Consider the following 21,435-nt stretch of genomic DNA (forward strand, 5'->3'; position numbering starts at 1 on the left):
TGGCTTGCTTTGGAAACTGGCTCCTGCCAGCCCCACTTCCCAGCCCCTGCCAGAAGCCCAGGAATGCATCGTTGAGTCCTCCAGCAGGGTGATGAGGAGCACCTGGAGGAAGAGGTGGGGGAACTGGACCAAGACGCTCAGCTGGGTCCAGGCCTGGGGTCTGCGCCTTCCTCCTGATGCTCTGAGCCATGGAGATGCCCTCTCTGAGAGCCTGATTCAGGTTCATCTCTGCTGCTCTAGTGGACAGAAGAGGGCAGATGGCTGTGCCCCTCACCCCCTGCCCTGCCCCCGGGTCTGAAAAACCCATTTTGTGTGGGGATGCATCGCATATGCCTCTCCTGCCCAGAAACCTACCTCCAGAGCTTGCCCTGCGGAGTGGGTACCAGTTGAGCTATGCTGGTGATGGAGCTAGGGCATGGGGGTTGGGGGAGATGGTACATGAGTCCAGGCAGCAACACTGTCTCAGTGGCCTGCAGACCTGGTGTGGTTTTCTCACGGACCTCCACACAGCCCTTGGATGGAGATGTCCAGGTGACCACTGGACCTGCTTCTCTTCCTTCTCCCCCTCCCGCTTTTTCCTCTTGTCCTCTTCCTCCTTCGCTTTCCCTCCTCCTCTTCCTCCTCCTTTTTCTCCTCCTCCTCTTCCTCCTCCTTTTTCTCCTCCTCCTCTTCCATCTCCGATTCCTCCTCCTCCCTTTATCAACATTGCTCTAGCTCAGAGTTTAGCCTTCATTCATTCCCAGCTCTCCCCCTGCCCCCAGAGTGTATTCTCTCTCCACACACAGACAACTGGACCCTGTCTCCCTGCTGTGTGCCTGTACAAATGCGTGCTTCCTGGACATGTGTGTGTGTGTGTGTGTGTGTATTCACATGCGCGGGCATGCGCACATACAAACGTACAGCGGTTAGTCTGAGCTTGGCTTCTCTGCTATTGGTTCATTTTGTGCTGCCTTTGAGGGTGACCCCACACTGCAACGTGCCCAGGAGCAGAGAGACCACAGCCTCTCTATCATCTTCCCCCACATGTGACTTCACATCACTAAGTGCCAGTGGCCTCAGACCCAGAGTGGCGCCTGGTTGTGGCTGATACCCCAGAGAACCTGAGAGGGGGATGCAAATTTGGGAAGGCCCCAAAGGCATCACCACTAAAATGGGTTGGTACTGGCCAGAACCAGGCTGGCTCTGAAGAGAGAGGGCCGGTCACCTCCGACCCCCAGCCAGTGGCCCCCGGCTTCAGGTCTTCGGGTCTCAGGCAGCTCCTTCCTTTTCTCCCGGCACAGGACAGCGCTCCTGCAGGCTCGCCCCCGGCTGCTCCTCCCCGTGCAAAGCCTCGTGTGCCTGGCAGCCTTCGGCCTGGCCCTGCCGCTGGCCATCAGCCTCTTCCCGCAGATGTCAGAGGTCAGTGGGGGAGGTCTCATGGGCAGGGTCTGGTGGGTGAAATCTCTTCAAGTGATTAAAAAATGCTTCTCTTTTGTCCTTCAATTATTTTTAGTTTTATTCATTTATTTATTCTTTAAATTTAGGGGGCATCTTATCTATGATATCCTTCACGATCAGGTTTCATGCATGCGATGTTCCAGCCACACACCTTCCACCAGAACCCTCTTCCCTCCCCCCCACTGTTTCAGTGTCCCCACTCCTGACCCCCCCCTCCGCCCAGATACCCCTTCAGACGGTTCTGAAGAGCAGTTCTCATGTCCTGTTGCCTCTGGTCACTCATTAGTCCCTTGCCATGTTTTATATCCCGTGTATGAGACCGACCATTCTGTGTCTCACCTCTTCTTTTGATGGGCTTCCCTCAGCTTGATACTCTCCAGATCCACGCACAGTGATCTTGTCTTTTCTTACAGTCAACTAGTAAGAAATACTTCTTTAAAAAAACAAAACAAGACTATTCTTGGACACTTGGGGGGAAGGGGGATAGGCCAGGGAGGGGACCATTTCGATCATGATAGAGGGAAGTGATGACTCTGGATGAGGACTCTGAAAGAAGATAAAATGATGTGCATGGTACCTTCTCAGTAAAGTATTGCAAACCACAGCGTCTAAAAGGAAAAGGACGAGTGCCTGCCACAGAGGCAGGCTTGGGGGCGGGAGGAAAACTGGGGACATGGGTGGAGGGAAGTGAAGGGATTGATGTTGGAACATTGTATGCCTGCAACTCAATTATAGCTAACGTTGTCATTCACAGTGATTCAAAATTTTTTTTTTTTGTCTCAGGGTTACTCCTGGCTCTGCACTCAGGAATTATTCTTGGTGGTGCTCAGGGGACCATATGTGATGCCAGGGATCAAACCCGGGTCGGCTGGGATCAAGGCAAATTATATAGCTACCCGCTATACTATGGCTCCAGTTCCAGTGATTCAATTTTTTTTTAATGAATTTTTCTTGGATTTTGGACTCCTCCTGGCAGTGCTTGGGGGCTCCTTCCAGCTCTGTACTCGGGGGTCACTCCCAGCAGTGCTCGGAGGCCCATGCAGAGCATGAGCTCAGTCCATTGAGCTGTCTCCCCTCAGTGCTCAATCCTTAGTACTGGGCCAAGCCCTGGGTTCAGACTGTGAAGGAGATGGACCCGAACTCTGGCCTCTGGGACTTGTGAGAGGTTCCCTGTTTGTCCATCCCGGCGGGGGCCCCAGTCACACCACAGAGAGTAGCAAGTGGAAGGTGAAACCCCTTAGGATGGCAGGTCAGCGGGCAGCTAGCTGGATAGGAGAGGAGGCCGCAGGGCCCAAACCAAACCCAAGAGGAGCCACATTCACTGGCTGGAAGCGGCCAGGTGCGAGGGTGGGCACACCTGGGGTGTGGGTTGTGAGGTGCACAGCACGCCCCTTGCCATTACAGGAGGAGAGAAAGTCTGCATCCCTAGCAGAGGGATCAAGAGGGGCCTCAGGAAAGTGGGGCTGGGACCAGAGGGCTCTGGGAATGGGATGCAGAAGGGTCAGGAGAAGAAAGTCCTGCAGGGCGTCTCCATGTGGTTTTGCACGGTCCCTGGTGACTGGAGATCTTGGGGAAAGGAGCCTGAGGGGGGTGACCGCAGGGTCAGCGGGAGAGGAGGCATCTTGGACCTGGCTGACGCAATGGGAGACCATGATCCATAACATCGATGGCTCGGGCACTGTGTGGGTGCTGGCTCCTGGCTTTGAGCACCAGGACATGCACAGGGCCCCTCTTGGGAGGGAGATACGAAGGGGGCTAGCTTGAGGGGCGACAGTGTGTTGCATCAGAAGGAAATATGGGGGGGGCATGCTGGAGCGATAGCACAGTGGGTAGGGCGTTTGCCTTGCATGTGGCCGATCTGGGTTCAATTCCCAGCATCGCATAAAGTCCCCCAAGCACCAGCAGGAGTACTTCCTGAGTGCATGAGCCAGGAGTAACCCCTGTGCATCGCTGGGTGTGACCCAAAAAGAAAAAAATAGAAGAAGGACATGTGGGGGACAGAGAGAGCTCAGTAGGCTGAGTACCTGGTCCCCCGCACACTAGTGACCACCCACCGAGCAGGGAGCAGAGAGTCACCCCTAAGCACTATGAGGGGAACTGGCTCCCCAAAGAAGGCCATGTGGATATTGTGGAGTCCGTGCACTAAATGGTGGAGCAGCCCCCTGAGGAGGGGGCTCTGAGCGTGAGATCCGAGGGAGGGGCTCAGGGTTCGGGCTGGCTGGAGAAGCAGCAGCTGTCACAGGACAAACCATAGGAAGGAGGGGGGGTCAGCAGGGAGCCTGGGGGGAAAGGGGTGGCCAAGCAGAGGGGCCAGGGAAGGTTAAGAGGTATCAGAGGATATGGCCATCACAGGGTGGGGCTCCTGAGAGGCCCAGCATCTCGGGGGGAAAGGTGTCCACCGGACCCCAGGCAAGCCCTTCCTGAGAGGTGAATAAGTGGGGTGCAGGACTCTGAGAACAAAGAGAGGCAGAGACCTATAACTGGATCGAGATTTTATTCGATAATTCTTTTTCGTTTTCTGTTTCAAATAGGTGGGTAGGCTGTGTGAATGTGAGTGGAAGGCCAGAGGAGAGGAGTGGAGGGGGTTCTAGGCAGCAGGGGCCCAGCTGGGGGTCCGCAGAGCACAGAGATCTGCCAACCCTGGGGGCAGAGCAGGTGGAGGCTGGGTGGGCGGGCTAGGGAGGTGGGAATGTTGTTATTCTCTGGCTCCTGGGTTCTCTGTGACCAGGCAGCAAGAGAGGAGAGTGAGGAAGGGATTTTTTTTTTACTTTTTTTTTGCGGGGTGGCTCACCCGGAGTTGCACAGGGACCACTCCCAGTTCTGGTCTCGGGGTTCCAGCACTGCTCAGGCGACCATAGGTAGTGTTGGGGAGTGAACCAGGTCGGCCACTTGCAAGGCACACACCCTGCCTGCTGAACTGTCTCTTGGGTTCAAGGGGCAGGTCAGAGGTGTGGAGACCGCAGAGGTGTACGAAAAAGCAGAGGGGCTGGTGTGGGGAGGACCTGGGTCTGTGGGTGTGGCCGAGACCTGACTGCCAGGGTGGGGGGGCCAGCGGGGGTCAGCTCTTGGAAGAGCCTTGCTCAGCAGGGCAAGGGCAGGGCGGTGGGGAGGTTGGTAAGATATCAGAAGGTGCAGTGGGCCTCCGAAACTTAGCTGAGTGGGAAAAAGCAAGGTTTCCCAGGGGAGGCAGGCGAATGTGGTATTTGGAGCAGCTGAGCCCATTTCTGAGTCAGTGACTGCAGGATTGATGCTAATTCAGGGTTGGCCTGCAGCAGAGGCAGGGAGAGGGTTCCAAGAAGGAAGTGGAGGGGAGGAGAAAATATGTGGTCCGACTCAAAAAACTGCAGACAGAGGGGCTTGGAGGAACAGGTGACCCCCCCCCCACACACACACATACACACACCCCACCAGGCTCCAGGTCTCAGCAGGGTGAGTAGTTACTGCCCTCCACTTAAGCCCTTAAGTTAAAGGAGGAAAATCACAGAGGTGAGGCTCCAGTCTTGGGGGTTGAAGGTAGGTGTTTCTCTGGGACAAATAATGGAAAGATGGCCCCCAAATCTTCTGCCCATACCAGTCTCCAGCTCTGGCTGCAGAGAGCTGGTTTCAATGAGCGTCCCTGTCCTCACAGGCTGCGTGTCCGAAGTCCAGGCTCTGGGCCTTCCCAGACTGTCTCAAGGGGGACCGGAAGTTTCTTCTTCTGAGATTCTAACCAATGCCCTCTCAGGGCCACCCAAGCCTCTTTGTCTAGCCTGGGAGGGGTGTCTCGAGATAGTGGGCACAGATAAGGTTTTCAGTGTTCCCTCCTCCAGATGCCCTCCAGCTGGCAGGCCTGGGCGCTATGGGATGTTCTGAGTCTGTCTGTGGCCTCTGACACCAACATCACCAGCCAGTTGGCTGAGGGAACCCTATTCCCCCCATTCTTCCTCCCAATTAGTTCTCTCTAACGAAGTGCTGCTTCTGCCGTCCAGGGATCAGGTCTCACTCCCAGAAACCAGTGGGATTTGCCACAATAAGTCTGGACTTGCTTGGGCTGACCCAACCTTGCCAAGAGCCACCAAGGTCATCAACAGGAGTAATCGCTGGCGCACTAATGAATTAATTAAGGGACTTGGAGAGGGAGTTTAGGAGCTGGCTTGGAGGATGGCAGACCTAGAGTGCTTGGTGTAGGGTTTCCAAACCACTGGCTCCTAAGACCTAAAGAAAAACAGGCTGAAGAGAAAACCTGCCTTGGTCCTGAGCAGGGAGTTTGATTCATTCTTTTCAAATGAATATTTCTGCCTATTCAAGTGGGACTAACTTTTAGATTAAAATGGCCAAGAACTATAATAGCAGCATGCAGAGAGAATTCTGCTTGCCTTCTATTAAATCCTCTTAGAGTCCTTCATGGTCAAGGCATTATTGAACAACAAGAGACAGACATGGGTGTCTCCAGATCCAGAGCCATGGAATCTTTGGGGGACCGGTGATCTAAAGCCAAGGGAGGGGTCGGTCCCTATGGAAGGAAGAGAAGTTAGCAAGAAAGGTCAGGAGCAGCTAGGGCCAGGGGAGAGAACTCTGGCTGAGAGGTTCTGTGGATGCTGGTGTTAGGGTGTGTGTGTGTGTGTGTGTGTGTGTGTGTGTGTGTGTGTGTGTGTGAGAGAGAGAGAGAGAGAGAGAGAGTGTGTACAGGGAGTAAGGCACTTGCTTTGCTCATGGCTAACGCTGTCAGGATCCTTGAGTGCAGAGCAAGAATGAGCCCTGAGCATTGCCAGGTGTGGTAAAAATGCAAACAAACAATAAAAATAAGATAATAATACTAATAGGGGTCTATGGGTAGTAGAGCTCCATGGGGCACCCAAGAGACACACGGGAGTCATTTTTTTCTATTTGTTCCCAGTGTGAGCTTCCGGATAGGAAACCATTGGAAAAGCAAGGGTCATTGGTCAGGAGCAGTGTGTGTGTGTGTGTGTGTGTGTGTGTGTGTGTGTGTGTGTGTTGTGAGGGAGGGTGGGGGGTGCCAGGAGGGGTTGGCAGTGAGGTGGAAAGCACACAGCCCTGTGGAGATGCAGTCTTGCGGGGCTCCTGGCTTCACAGTGTAAAGGGGCTTGGCTGACTCTGGTGTGAAAATGAGGGTTCCCACACATGAATGTCCTGAAGCAATTACCAAGATTGCTACCCCATTGACAAAAGGAGAAACAGAGGCGCCTTCAGGTTAAGTACCACCCCACTACCAAATGAGAGGGCCCATTGGAGCCCCCAGTGCACTGGTTCTTAATAGGAACATTCCATCACCCTGAGCCCAACCGTGATCTTTGGGGTAACCATGTCCATGCAGAGGAAGTGTTTGTTATGCCTTTGTTCTCAAGCCCATAGCAGGAGATTGGGGCTGCCTAAAGGGCCAGAAGTTGGGCTCGAGCCACCTTAGGAACTGGGGTACGGACACACGAAGCAGGGGCTGCCCCATTCCTGTTGCCCATGCAGGAAGTGGGACTTGGTTCTGGGGCACCCTGTGACCCACTGGTCAAGCCTTGGTTAAGGTGGGTAACAGCCAAGCTCGGTCTGGGGAGGCAGAGCCTGCCAGCAGCCACAGAAGCTGGGGGTGTCGGGGGAAACATGTCATCTATCAGGTATACTGCGTTCAGCGTCAGGAGAACTGCCAGCACCTGCTTTCTTGGAAGGCCAGGCCTCTGCCCTCCAACACGGTCATCAGTGTCCTCATTAAAACACACACACGGACTCACTGGGACACAGACTTTTGCACATGTGTAGACAAACACAGTCACACACTCACGTGCACTCGTGCACACACATTCACACTCGCACAGTTTGTGCACACACAACGCGCACATGCATACCTGCATACTGATATGCACGTGTGCACACACACACACACATGCACGCACACACGGGTCCCACGGGGAGATATCAGGATCTCTGTGTCCGTGAGCCTGTAGGCTGGGTTGGGGCTGGGGAAGCCCACCCTCCCCACTCCCATCCTTACCCCACCCCCAACTCTGACAGCCTGTGTTCCCCACCTGGGAGCATTTCCAGTGCTGGTTAATGACCCTTGTGTCTCCTGGAGCAAGAAGCAAGGCCTTGGCCAAGACACACACACAACCGAGCCCCTCCCCTGCCGGGCCGCAGCCGGCTTCTGTCTTATCTTTGTGCCTCTTTCTCCCTTCCTTGATTCCTCCCGGGGCAGCTCCCCACCCTGGTCCCCTCTCTATTCCCCAGTTATTCCCGCGAGAGCTCAGGGGCTGGGGGACGGCCGCACACAGGCAGGAGCCATTGTTCCACAATCTGTTTTTGTCTTCATCTCCTTGGCAGGCGGCAGGAGAGGAGCAAAAGGTTAATGAGGCTCAGTGCAGCGGGATTACTGCCTGAACGGGCTGCAGCGGGCGAGCCAGCCGTGGTGACAGGGAACTAATTAGGAGCAGTTTAACAGGAGGAAAAAGTGAAATCTCCTCTTCACCAACTGTCAATAATTAGCTGATTTGGTGAGGTTGAAATGTGTCCACAGGAAAAGGTGGGCTTTTTCTCTGGATGAGTGAGGCTGGGGAGGGAGGGCTATAGGGGGCACGTTAGGGCTCTGCCCTGTCCTTAGGTGGGGTGGGCCTGGACCCTGGTTTTAACCCGAGACCTCGGTTTCCCCCGAGAAAAGGTGTTGAATGTGTTTCTCCCAGCTCTGCCCATTAGGGTGCTGGCGAGTGCCACCACGAGACCAGGCCTGGTTCTAGCCTCTGGAGCAATGTGTGTGACCTTAGTCCAGTGCTGACCCCAGGGCCTTGTCTGTGGCACGGCGGGTCTGGTGAGTCACGGAATGCTCACGCTGTTGGGTGCTGGATGGCAAACGGGTAGGTCTGGGGGGGCCCTGGGCCTCAGAGTCTTGACTCACTCAACTCCTTCAATACTGCCCTCCCCCACCTGAGGCAAGTGGGGGGAGGGGCTGCTTCTTCTTAAAGATCCCCCCCTCCCAAGCTTTCCCCACCAGCTGTAAGGCCGCTGGGGGCCAAGGAGTCAGGTTCAGAGCTGGGAGATTGTTTCCTGTTTGGCCAGTTGCTTGGCGGGCCGGTCTCTGCCCTTTGACCTCCCCTGACACCTCAGCGGGGGAGCGCTCCCCCCACCCCTCTCTTCCGCCAGCCGGGCCAGCTTCTGCCTTTAAACAGCCTGACTGGAAGGAAAGCACTCAGGGGCACCTGCTCCCTCCTCCTCCTCCTCCTCTTCCTCCTCCTCCTCCTCCTCCTCCTCCTCCTCCTCCTCCCTCCTCCTCCTCCTCCTCCTCCTCCTCCTCCTCCTCCTCCTCCCTCCTCCCTCCTCCCGCCTCCCGCCTCCTCAGCGCCCTGCCCTCCCTCTCCACTTAGCCTGGAGGGCCCAGCCGACATCTCTGGGCTAGAGGCTACCAGCTCTTTCCCCTCAGTCCCCATCTCCTCTCCCAGGTGCTCTCCCCTTCTCACTTTCAGAATTACGAAACCAAGATGCATCCTCTGGGGCTGGAGCGATAGCACAGGGGGTAGGGCATTTGCCTTGCACGTGGCCGACCGGGTTCGATTCCCAGCATCCCATAAGGTCCCCCGAGCACCGCCAGGAGTAATTCCTGAGTGAAGAGCCAGGAGTAACCCCTGTGCCTCACTGGGTGTGACCCAAAAAGCAAAAAAAAAAAAAAAATTAAGATGCATCCTCTTCCAGGATGGAAAGTAACATGGGTACCAGTTCTTCTCCCCATTATCATCCTTGAGGATGGCAGCTATGATTCCCCCAGGAGCAAGGGAGTCTCCCCAGCCTTCTCCAAGAAAGCATTTGTTCGAACTCTCCACCAAGAATCTAACATTGAAGTTGGACAGGAAGTCCTCCGGGATCAGCCCTGCCAGGAGGTTTCCTCTCACCTGTGCGAGAACCAGGTAGCACGTGTTTCCCGTGGCCTCCTCATCTCCCTCATCCGAAATCCAGCGCTTTCGCCCTCCCCTCACACGGGGCGTCCCTGAGGCTGAGAACAGACTTGATATGGATTTTTCCTTGCCCGGGCTTCCCTGGGATTTGTGACTCAAGCTTCTCCCCATTCTTCGGAGAGGGGTGTGAGGCCAGAAGCCGGGTCGAGGGGGTGCCGTGTTCCGTCCCCCGGCCCGTGGACACTCCCGGTCTTCCAGAGCAGCAACCCCCTCCTCGCTCCTCTCCCACTTTGCTTGGAGATGTTTGTTTGGGGTTTTTCTCATTTGCTGGTTTAATCAGTCCCCACTGAACTCCAAAGTGGGCTATTTTTGCCATCAAGAAATCTGCCGCCTCCCCGCCCGCTGCTTTCTTGGAGTTTGCCCACAGGACCCCCCAGGAGGGACGGATGGGAATGGCGAAGCCGCTCAGAGCCCAGGAACGCCAACGCCACCTGTCACGTCGCCTGTTCCCACACCCCCACCCCCAAACCTATGTGTGCACACAGGCCCCCGCACAAGCACACACACACACACACACACACACACACACGGAACTCACGCGCACACACCCGCCCGGCGGCGGTGGACCTCAGCAGGCCACATCCCAGCCCACGCCTGCCTCCCCGCTTCTCCTTTCTAGAGCCTTCTGGAACCCCTAGCTGGATTCAGAGAGGGAGGGGGCTTGGGTGTGCCCAGTTGAGCCAATTCAAAGCATTGGTCTGTGCATGCAGTGTGTGTCTTGGACTCCTGACCCCGGCATGAGCCTCCAGATTGCTCCAGCCCCGTGAGCAAGAGGTAGGCCCACCTTCATTACCAGTCCTGGGCTCTCTAAGCCCTTCCCCATCCCCCCACACCCCAGAAGCTGGGCACCTTCAGGGGCATCCTCCCCTCACCCCATGAGGCCAGAAATCTTCCCACTGCAATCAGGGGAAGACTGAGGCAGTGGGGCTGGAGGACAAAGGGTGGTTCTGAGAGTGGTTCTCCAGAGGACACCAGGAATGATGCCCACCAGGGCAAAACCCCTGTGATACCTGCTGAAGCACAGGAAAGAGGGAAAAGCACAAGGCAGCCTCCCTGCCCTGAAGAAGCGTCTGTGTGTGGGGTGTGGGGGAGAGAAGTCAGGATGGGAGAGACATAGGACAGTGGCGCACTTGCCGTGCATTCAGCTGACCCTGGTTCAATCTCCAGCATCCCATATAGTACCCCGAGCACCTCCAGAGTATTTCCTGAGTGCAGAGCCAGGAGTCACTTCTGAGGACCGCCGGATGTGCTCCCCAGAGAAAACCAAAAACAAAACAAGAAGCTTCTGCTGAGTGTGAGACTTCTTTGAGATGTAGGAGACCACAGGGCTCACTCCTGGCTCTGTGCTCGGGGCTCACTCCTGGATCTATGCTCAGGGCTCACTCCTTGCTCTGTGCTCAGAGATCACCCCTGTCTCAGTGCTCAGGGCTCACTCCTGGCTCTGTGCTCAGGGATCACCCCTGGATCTCTGGTCAGGGATCGTTCCTGAGTCTGTGCTCAGGGCTCAGTCCTGGCTCTTTGCTCAGGGATAACTCCTGGGTCTGTGCTCAGGCCTCACTCCTGGATCTGTGCTCAGGGCTCAGTCCTGGTGGTACTCAGAGAACCATGTGCAGTGCTGGGGATGAACTGGGGGTGGCCATATGCAAACCACTATGCGCTCTGTCCGCTAGGCTTTTATTTTAAAACTTCCACCTATTGATTGATTGATTGATTTTTTTATGGGTTTTGTGTATACCTGGTTGTGCTCAGGGTCACTCCTGGCAGTACTCTGGGTACTCTGTGGTGCAGGAATTGAACCAGGATTGGCTGTGTGAGACAATCTTCCTTCCCCTGACCCATGTTCTGGGCTCTGGAGACGGCTTCTTTCAGCCTGGCTGCCTCTGGAGGCTCACTGAGGGTGGAGGGGGGCACTACTCCAGTTTGGTGTTCTCAGCTGGTCAGAGAGAAGATCAGCCCGCCCCTCAGAACCTGATGGAGAAGAAAGCCAGTAAGGGGCGATGAGGGGGCCCCCATGGCGGCAGCAGGGAAGTTGGTCTGAAAGAACCCAGAGACTTTGTGGAAGGAGAGCTGCCTGAGAGGTGGGGTGGAGCCGGATTCTCAGAGCCGAGACATATATAGTGGAAATGCAGAGCACTGGGTGGATGAGGAGCCTGAGGAAGGTTCCAGAAGGCCCGAGTGCCCAGCCCAAGATCTGACTTTCACCGAGAAGGCAGTGGGAGTGCAGAACCACAGTCAGAGGCCTGGCCAAACGCTCGGGCTAACACCTCTGCTGGGCCCCAGCCTCAGCCCCTCACCCTTGTTCTCCTGCAGTCCCCCCTCCTAACCTGGGGCCTGGGTGGATGTGACCCCAGAGGGTGGGCGAGGGCGGCCCCCACTGGTGAGCTGGTTCCAGCCTGGCCGGGGCCTCGAGCTCCCAGGTCAGCCAGGTGCTGGCCTGGGCTTCGGACTGGGTGTCAATGTCGCCCTCACCTGTGCACCCTCAAAGGCCCAGATCCCCGGCCAGGAGCAGGAGGCGGCTTTGAGCAGGGTCGCAGGGTCAGGCTGAACACCCCTGCCCCCAGCCCCGTGCCTTTGAAAAGGAGGCAGAAAAGCACGCAGAAGAAAGGCAGGAGGAGGAAGTGCTTTGTAGTAGGTAAAAAACCGCCAAGAATGGGACTCCTGGGCCTGGGATCCAGTTTCCTGTTTACGTCTGGGCACCTTTGCTCCAGGTTCAAATATGTCAACTATCTGCCAGCCCCTGGCTGCAGGTGTGTGCGCTGCCCCACCGCGGAGGCAGAGGTGGCCCCCAACGCATTCCTGACTCTGTCCCAGTGCGAGGAGATGAGCCCAGCAGAATAGCTCAGGGTTAACCCTTCCCCGGCCATCCAGAAGGCTGTCTGCTCTGACCAGCTGGCGTGAGGCCCCCCCGGGGACAGGGTGAACTGGTGCTTGGGGTTTGGTCTTGGCTGTCTCTGACCTGAGAAAAGACCTGCAGTCTCGGGGTGGGGGTGGGGGAGGTCTCTTCTGCAGGGGGAGGGGAGGAGGGGCTGGTCTGAGCTGGGGTGCTGCCTGTGCACTGGGTGTCTGGGACCCAGGGTACAGGTTCTGTTCTGGGAATTGAGACCCTCACACACAGCTCAGCCTCTTGATCCAGCTGAGGTTCATGTCACTTTTTAAAGGTTTTTTTTTTAAATATTTGTTTGAATTTTATTTTAGGCACAGAGGTTTACAATATGGTTTGTGGTAGTGTCGTGCCATTCCAGCTCCTCCACCCCCTCACCAGTCCTTGTTTCTTTCCACCTTTGTTACAGTGACTTTTTTTTTTATTACTGTTATTTATTTTTAATTTTTGACTTTTGGGGTCACACTTGGAAAGGCTCAAGGGTTACTCCTGATTCTGCACTCAGGAATTACCCCCTAGTGGTGCTCAGGGGACCATATGGGATGCTGGAGATTGAACCCGGGTCGGCCACGTACAAGGCAAGTGATGTACTATCCACTGTACTATCCCTCTGCACCCCCACCCCGTGACTTTTTATATTTATTGTTTTATTTTATTTTTGCTTTTTGGGTCATACCCAGCATTGCACAGGGGTTACTCCTGGCTCAGGCACTCAGGAGTCACTCCTGGCGGTGCTCAGGGGACCATATGGGATGCTGGGAATCAAACCCGGATCGGCCGCGTGCAAGGCAAACGCCCTACCCGCTGTGCTATTTCTCCAGCACACCCCCCCCCCCCGTGACTTTTCAAAGTTTTAAAAATAAAACCCTTTATGATTTGATATTAGCTTGCTGTGTAGACTAATCTCATCTACCTACATACCCGGGGCGGGGTGGGGGTGGGGGGAAATGTTAGCACTTCTCAGGTTATTGGGGGGGGGGGGGTCCTGCATGGAGAAAGTTTCAGATACCCTGGGAGGCCACGGTGGGTGACAGGAACTAGCAGGCCGGCGTCTTCCCGGTTCTGGGGTTCCATCTGCTGAGGCTGATTGATAACTTCAGCTGCTTCTCAGGTCCCAGCAGCTGCCACCCTCTGGAGCTCAGGGTGCACCCCCCACCCCCCGCAGGCCTCAGACTGATCAGGGAATGAGTCCCACTGCATGAATCTGGAGACCCACAGATTTCTGCCATCACCACCCCCATCGGCACCTCCAGCACTCTGGGACAGGGTCACGCCTTCTCCCTGTGTCCACTCGGGATGTGGCTGTGCTCTCCCCAGAGGACCCGCTCCCTCTAGTGCGTGGTCAGAGCCAGTCAGGGGCATCTGTTGTTGTCACCCTTGAGTCACCTTCCAGCACAGCCTGGGGGGTCAATGGAGAAATGCAGAGAGGTGACCCGCCAGGGGCTCTCTGCGCCGGCATCCCCCCAATAACGTAAAGGTGAGGAGCCCTATGGCCCCAACACATGAGACTCAAGGAAGTGCGGTCAGTCACGTCAGTGGAGGGATAGTCTGTGTCACATGGGTTGGGCTCAGGACCCCTGGACACTGGGCCACATTCAATCCTGTCACCAAGGCCAAAGCTTGGGAGACACTTAAAAAAACAGCTTTCGGGGGCTGGAGCAATCGCACAGTCGGTAGGGCATTTGCCTTGCACGCGGCCGAGCCGGGTTCGATTCTCAGCATTCCATATGGTCCCCTGAGCACCGCCAGGAGTAATACCTGAGTGCAGAGCCAGGAGGAATCCCTGAGCATCACTGGGTGTGACCCAAAAAGAACACACGGTTTCCGTGTGTGCTCCCTGGTACCCAGAGCTGCCCTCATGGGCTTGTTCCTCCTCCCCCTCGGGGGTGTCTGCTCCCCAGACCCAGTGCCCTCCCCCCTCCATCAGCCCCTGCACTCAGGGGGCCTCATCAGAGCCGGGGACTGTCCTGTCCACCCGGCAGACCTTCCACCTGGCGGACCCACTGGACCCTGCCCAGGCTAGTCCCCTACCCCTGTTTCTTGCCTCTGCGGATGGCGTCAGCAGCCACCCCAGCTCTGGAGCTAGAATTAGGAGTCATCCAACACACAGTCATCCACAACACCTCCCTCTCACCCCCACGTGGAATTGGTCATCAACTCCTATGGGTTCCACCGAGGATCCCCAGCGCACGCAGCCGCACCCCCCCCCCTACCCCATCCCCACTCCCAGCACACTGGCAGCGCTGTGGGTACCACCTGGTCCTCTGGGATTCCAAGGGCCATTGTGTTTCCCCCACTCCAGGTCATACTCTGCACCCAGCACCTCCAGAGAGACCTTTCTAGAACCAGGTCGGTAGCAGGGCCCGCCTCTACTCAGAATCCTTCCTTGGCTCCCTGTTGCCCTTCACATAACACGCTGACTCCTTGGGGCATCCCCCTGCTCCAGCCTTACCACTGCATCCTGCCACATTCCCAACCTGGCCCACACCTCACCAGGCCACACTGATTAGCTCCAGCTCTTCCTTTCACCCACTTTCAGCAAAAGAGCCTCCATTTCCTCCTGGGCCGGCCATCCCCTCCTCCTTCGAGAAGCCCTCCTTCCTTACGCTTCCCCCATGCAAGCTATAACCGCAACCTGTCTACAGTTTCCATGGCACGTGGTCGCCGGTGTTTATCTGCGCTGGTAGCTGACTCTTTCCCTAGACTTGGAGCTTCTGCAGGGCACAAGCTGCTCTTGTCCATCTCTGGGGGCCCAGCCCTGTTATGACAGTCGGAACAATCTGCCGACTTGAGGGCTGATTGAGTTGACACGAGAGAAGCTTTGGATGCCAGCTCCATCCCCAGGCCCCCGCTCCTGTGTTCCCCCCTAGTCCACCCCCAGCCTTTCCACTATTTTCTCTCCAGGCCTCCCTCCTACCTGCTGCCCTCAGAACCATGGGGAGCCCGGGAGGGGGTGCTGTCTGGGTCTGCCACAGCCGCTAGAGGAGGGTGAGACCCCCATCTTCACTCCAGCCAGGGAGTGGGCCGAGCGGGCTGGCCGGCCATGGCCCTGGCCCGCGTCCTCCGTCGCGGCGGTGAGCAGCCTCGGATTTTAATGCGGGCCTCAGTGCTTCAGTGAAAGCCGGCATGGGAAGTTGCTAATAATGGCACTAAAATAAAATATGCTACATCTGTTATGGGTAGCAGAACAAAATTAGCTGCTCACACCTCTGACATCCAAGATGTCTTAACTTAAAATACTCCTTGGCTTACTTTACATCATTTACTGATTATATTTAAAAGAAATACAATTTTGCAATTACTGTTCTTCCAGCGTGATATCTATGCATCATTTTCCTTTTATGTTTATATATTTCTCCTTCATTAGTGCAGTCTGAAGGGTGATTAGGATTCTTCAAACATTTTACAGAGGTTAAACGTTGATTAAGATTTAATTATTACTGTAAATAGCTTGCAATGACATATGGTGCAAAAGCCTGACATATGTGCATTTGAATAAATGAAGTGCTATTTCCCAGGATGCCTCAGTAGCTGTTTAACAGCTTTCCCGAAGGGTTATGTTACACCTCATGCTAAGATTGCTGGGATGTTATATTTTGTTGGTTTTTGCAGCTGAAAGCTAAGAACAGTTTTCCAGTTTTTTAAAAACATTGAATATTTTAAATACCTAAATTGTTTTGCACAAATTTTTGCTAATTTGTCTAACTAGGTTAAACATTTTCAAAAGCATTTAGATTTTTAAGCGTGGGCGCTGTGCATTGTGTCAGTAGCGGCGTGGGGACGAGGGGAGCGGTGGGGCGGAGGGGGCTCCGCGCGGCCGCAGGGGTGGGGAGGAAGGAGGTAGTTTGAGGAGAGGGGGTGGGGAGCAAGCTGGATCCCCGAGTCTAGCTCTGTTCTCTTTGGCCCTCTTGAGTATTTGAAGCCTGGGTATTGGGGGACCTGGGACCATGGCAGAGGGGCACCCCCTTCTCCAGGACATCAGCAGAGGCCCCCAGTGCTCGTTCATGCCCAGTTTCCCCTTTGTCTGCCCTCTGATGCTCAGCTGGGCTGCCCTGGGGTCTTTGAGGACCGGGTCTGTGTCTGGAACCTTCTCCCTGCCCCCCAGCATGCCCGTGTCTTGCTGAGGAGCAAGTACTGCGGAGCTGAGAGACCCTGGTGCCTGGACTACCCAGGAACATGTGTGGCTGCAGACCAACACTTGGGGTGCGGTGGACCTTCCAGGTCACCACTGCTGAGGGCGCTCAGTGCTTCTGCACACTTACTGTACTGCCCCCAGGTCTAAGGAGTCTGAAGGGGAGACAGGAGAGATGAGCGAGAGTGCACCTCAGAGCTGGGAGCCCAGGCCCATGATGTGGCCCCCCTGGTAAAGCACCTGCCTGGTGTGCATGAGACTTGGGTTAGATCCCCAGTATCACAAAAAGGGGAAAAAAAAAGAAAAGAAAAGGAAACCCGGTGGCCGGAGAGATAGGACCATGGGTAGGGTGCTTCCCTTGCCCATGGCTGTCTCAAGTTCAATCCCCAGCATCCCAGACAGTCTCCTGAGCACTGCCAGGAGTGATCCCTGATCCCTGAGCACAGAACCAGGAGTAAGCCCTGAGGGCAGCTGTGTGTGGCCCCTAAAGAAACAAACCCCCAAAAAACAAAATCCCACAAGACTGAGGTAATCCAGCACGCGCTGGAGCTCAGGAAGGTCCTGGCATGGCGGCCACACCCAGATGAAGGAGGGACTGTGGCCAGAACCAGAAGATGGGTCAATGATGGAAGAAAGCAGGGTCGGAGGAGGAAGTGAAGGGCTGAGCGTGGGCATGGGAGTGGTCTTTTGGGTAAATAAAGGATGTGTCCACGGGTCTCCTGGCAGCGTTCTGAGCTGGAGGGAGTCAGGACTGGGCTACTGAGCCTCCTTAATGATGAGGCCCCCCCAACCTGTGCTTCCGAGGCTCCCCTGGCCACAGGGGAAGAACTGGAGTGTTGAAGGAAAGAGAGCCCGGGACATTAGTCCAGATGGTCATGGGTGCAGGCATAGGAGTCTGCTTGAAGCTGGAGGAGGACACGGATTCATCCCTATCTGAGACACACTGGATTCAAGAAACTATCCCTGAGACAGCCAGCTGTGGCCTGGACTCCAGGGACTGGAGGGGCAGGTGTCAGCATGAAGGGGACCCCTCAGAGGACGCTGGCTGGGAAGAGATGGATTCTTCAGACTAGCCCCACAGGTGTCACAAAGGAGAGGGGGCAGTGATCTTGAGAAGGAATCTTTGTATGGAATGAGAACAGAGGCTGTGGGGCAAGGGAGTACTACGCAGCTCTGAGGAAAGAGGTGAGCATGCAGTTCACCGCAACATGGACAGAACTGGAGGGCATCATGTTAAGTGAAATTTGTCTGTGGTAGAAAGACAAATGCTTAGATGCTCTCACTCCTCCGTGGACTACAGAGAGATGAAAAGAGGGAACAGACAGGATGGAAGGATGACCAACCTTGGATTACGGAACTGATGAACAAGCAGCGTGGGAAGGAGGGGAAGTAAAGATGTGGATGCATGGAGAGACACTGGCACAGAGGGGCAGGGTCCTGGAATGAGAACAGAGGCTCATTCAGAGGTGCAGTAGTTTTGGGGTTTGGTGGACTTACTGGGGGATTAGTTCTTGAGCCACACTCATCGGTGCTCAGGGGTTACTCCTGGCTCTGTGCTCAGGGATCATTCCAGGTAATGGGGGACAAAACTAGAGTTGGCTGTGTGAGTGCCTTAACCATACAGTATCTCTCCTGTCCCTTGGGTGTAGCTTATCACATCAAAACCATACACTCAAACACTACTATAACCAAGTTTGTAAAACTAACTTTGTAAAACTGAAAGAAGAAGGGAGGAGAAGGGAAACGGCGGGTGTGCACGGGGCCTGAAGGAGACTAATGGGGGGTGGAGAGAAAAGGTCCCTGGAGATGATGAGGGCAAGCCGATGAGCCGGAGCTTTCATCCTACTGTACAGACCTGGGGAGGAGGGATGCCCACCTGGGGGCAGTGTGCCCAGGGGGGTGGGAGGGACAGCGTCCCCTGGGTCAAATCTGCTTTCCCAGGGGAGGGGACAGGTGTGAACCCAGGCAGGTTGTGAATGTGATGATGGGGTTCTGGTGGTGCCTTCAAGTGCCTTTTATTTTCCCAGTCGCGGGGAGAAAGCCCGCCTGCTTGGGATGCATGGGGGTAGCTGAGGAGCACGGAGTGGGGTGGGCGGAGGTGGGAGGCCGAGAAGAGGGCCCCGACCAGCAATGTGGCCATGTGGGGGAGGCTCGTGGCTACAGTGAGTGTCCGGCCAAAGTCAGGCTCAGCGCAAGTGAGCACGGTGGGGGGTTGGGGCGCGGAGCTGAGGGGTGGAGGGGAGAGGTGGAGACCAAACTTGGGGTTCCCAAGCTCTGAGCACGGCTGGGGCGAGAGGGGGTGGGGTGAGGGAAGGAGGGGACCTGAGACTCTGGAGTCCCTGATCACAGGGTGTGGGTCGAAGAAGTCCAGCTGGAGAAGTTCTGAGCAGTGGCCAGCTAGGGTGTAGACAAAGTCCCTGTTGAGGAAAAGGAGACACAAGAACTCGGAAGCCACAGCAGGTGGGGGCACCACCCACGTGGACAGGCTGCGAGAGAAGACCCCAGCCCCGTGGAGGGAGGGTGTCCGCAGGCGGGCAGAGGGGCGGGCAGGCTGTGGGCAGGAGGATGGTCCCTGCCACGACTCACCTTTCCTGTCCCCCCCTCCCCCTCTCTCCTCAGATCGAAACCTCCCAGTTAGAGCCTGAGATTGCCCGGGCCACGAGCAGCAGGACCGTGGTGTACAACAAGGGGCTGTGAGTGGCGGCGGCGGCCCGGAGACGAAGCGGGGGCCAGGCAGGGAGTCTCCTGGGCTGACCCACGGGGAGTGGGGAGTGGACCCCGACAGCACCCCCCACCCCCACCCCCCCTCCAGGGGAACACTGACTGCAGGGGTAGGGAGACTAATCTATTCACAAGTTAACAACATAGAGGAGAGGAATGCTGACGTGTTTCCTAGACAAAGCGTAATAATCAAGTGCATTTCTGGGCCTTACCTGGGGTGGTCGGACCTCTCCTCAGCACAATCCCTTGGGGAAGCTGAAAGCCTGTCGAGTGCCCACAGGGTAGAGTTAGGATCCTTTTATACTTTTGGTTCCTTTTTTTATTTTTATTTTTGTATCAGAAGCACGTCTGAGCTTTGGCTGCGGCTGCCCCGATGTGGCAGGTGGCTGGTTGGTGTGGTGGCCACGCTGAGTGCCGATGTCCCCTGGGAGGCCTCTCGGGCTGGGTGGGGCAGGGCTGGGGTGGGGGATGGTTGCTGCTTCACAGGATGAACCAGCCATGAATAAGTTCTTTGGAGCTGGCCCTGGGAATCGGCGCTCTCGAGGCCTCTAGAAGATCCTGTGGGCAGCTGGCTCTGAGAACGTCCGGCCTCCATCCATGCCCCACGAAGCAGAGTCTCACACGGGCCTGGGTGCACCCTGCACAGCGTCCTGGTCCAGGGAGGCCCCCGGAGGAGGACCCGAACTCCAGGCAGGAACCCCCAAGAAGAAATTATGTTTGCGGAGAATGGTGGACTCCATCTTCTGCAGGATAACGACCTTTGAGCACCCCCCCATCCCACAGCCTCCTGAGTGCACAGCCCTGGGCTGAGGCCCCAGGCCCAGAGGCACTGCCCAGCTCCACTGACAGACTGTGTGACCCGGGACACGTGGATCTGTGCCCAGAACCTGGGGGCTGGACCATGGGGCTCCCTCTGGGTGGGCTCTTCCTCCGTCTGTCCTGCTCGATGCTGGTCATCCCGAGGGAGGTAGACTGGGAACAGGAGGGGCCAGAGCTGGCCTGACAGCCTGGAACTGAGTCCTTCTGTGTGACCCCACAGCACGGCAGCATGAGGCCAAGGCCAGTCTTGGGCGGTTTGGGAGGAGGAGGAGGAGGAGGAGAAGGAGGAGGAGGCCCTGGGCCTGAATGTGGGGGCCCCCTGCATGTCACCGGCAGCCTACCCTGTCCCTTGCTGCCGACTTCACACTTCCTCCCCTTCACAAGCCCAGGGAGAGGAGAGACTGCAGAGGGGAGCAGGGCCGAGGTGGGGGATGAGCAGGGAGGCCCCCAACCTGCAGGACCCGGCAGAGGAGAAGCACAGGCCTGAGAGCACCTTGCTTCAAACCCAGCCCGAGAGGAGCACCCGTCTCACAGCGGGGCTTCCCTTCCGGCCCCTCTTCCCAGACCACCCCTCAGCGAAGGAGTGCTTGTGTGCTGGGGACCCTCCCCATGCTTCTCTGGAGCCCCTGCAACCCTCACCTCCCAGCATTGTAATCCCCGACCCCCCCCCCCCCCCGTGAGCTCCCCAGGGTGCTTCCCTGAGGGCCCCCGGCCCCCTCCAGAAGGGGAGAAGATGGGTCAGAGAGCCGGGGAGGGGCTTGGGGAGCTCCTTCCGCTATCTGTGAGCAGGGCTGAGCTGGTGGAGTTCTCCGGGGAAGGCCGGTGAGGGGGGGGCTGGGTCCCCGCCACTTTGAGTCCACCCTGCTCCGCCTTTCCTAGGGACACATCCTTGTGCACTTTACTTTGGGACCAAAACTGCTGACCCCAGGCCCCCCCATTCCCCACCCTAGAGAGGCCTGGCCGAGGTGGGGAAGGGTCTCTGTGTCCATCCCAACCCTGGGCACTCGGCAGCTCGTGTTCCTGTTGGACACAGGTGAGCTCAGAGGGACAGAGGACACTTCCGGTCCAGGGTTCAGGGCGAGCCAGGGGCAACGACCGAGGAGAAACTCCATCCAGCTCTGCAGAAGTCAGGAGTCCACGGCTGCAGAGGCCCTCCTGAACCCACCGCTGGGGGCGCCCGCCTGGCTGGGACAGAACACAGGGGCTGGCCTGGCAGGGTTATGGATACCCCCCACCCCCCAATCAGGCTCAGAGATGCCCCCCATTTTCAGAGAACAATGTGAGTGAGAGTCGAGACCAACAGCCACAGTCCACGAGGGCACCCAGGCCCGAGCCCACTTGCGATTGAGCTGCCTTGTCTTCCTGCCGGGGCCTCCACGGGGGAGACAGGCGGGGACCACAAAGAAAAGTGGGCAAGGGCCCATGGGGAGAAGGAAGGGGCTTGTCCGGCCGGGGCCTCCACCCCACAGGGCTTCACGGTGTCTGTTTAACCTTCTCAGAAAAGTCTCCATCTCTGTGAT

The 21,435-nt window shown here is 56.7% G+C and overlaps 1 protein-coding gene across 2 annotated transcripts in view; it reads left to right on the forward strand.

The window, feature by feature from the left end:
- SFXN5 (sideroflexin 5) overlaps window positions 1-19,515 on the forward strand; it is a 125,126-nt gene extending 105,611 nt beyond the window's left edge. The window contains exons 13-14 of one of the 2 annotated variants that reach the window (XM_056122519.1): window positions 1,281-1,398; window positions 18,995-19,515. In XM_056122519.1, coding sequence (XP_055978494.1) covers window positions 1,281-1,398; window positions 18,995-19,072 — 196 coding nt within the window. In that variant the 3' untranslated portion in view covers window positions 19,073-19,515. The remainder of the gene's footprint in view (window positions 1-1,280; window positions 1,399-18,994) is intronic. The other variant, XM_056122526.1, reaches the window with a different exon arrangement.
- The last annotated feature ends 1,920 nt before the right edge of the window (window positions 19,516-21,435 follow it).

Source organism: Sorex fumeus, unplaced genomic scaffold, assembly GCF_029834395.1.
Source record: "Sorex fumeus unplaced genomic scaffold, SorFum_2.1 ptg000006l, whole genome shotgun sequence".
NCBI lineage: Eukaryota > Metazoa > Chordata > Mammalia > Eulipotyphla > Soricidae > Sorex > Sorex fumeus.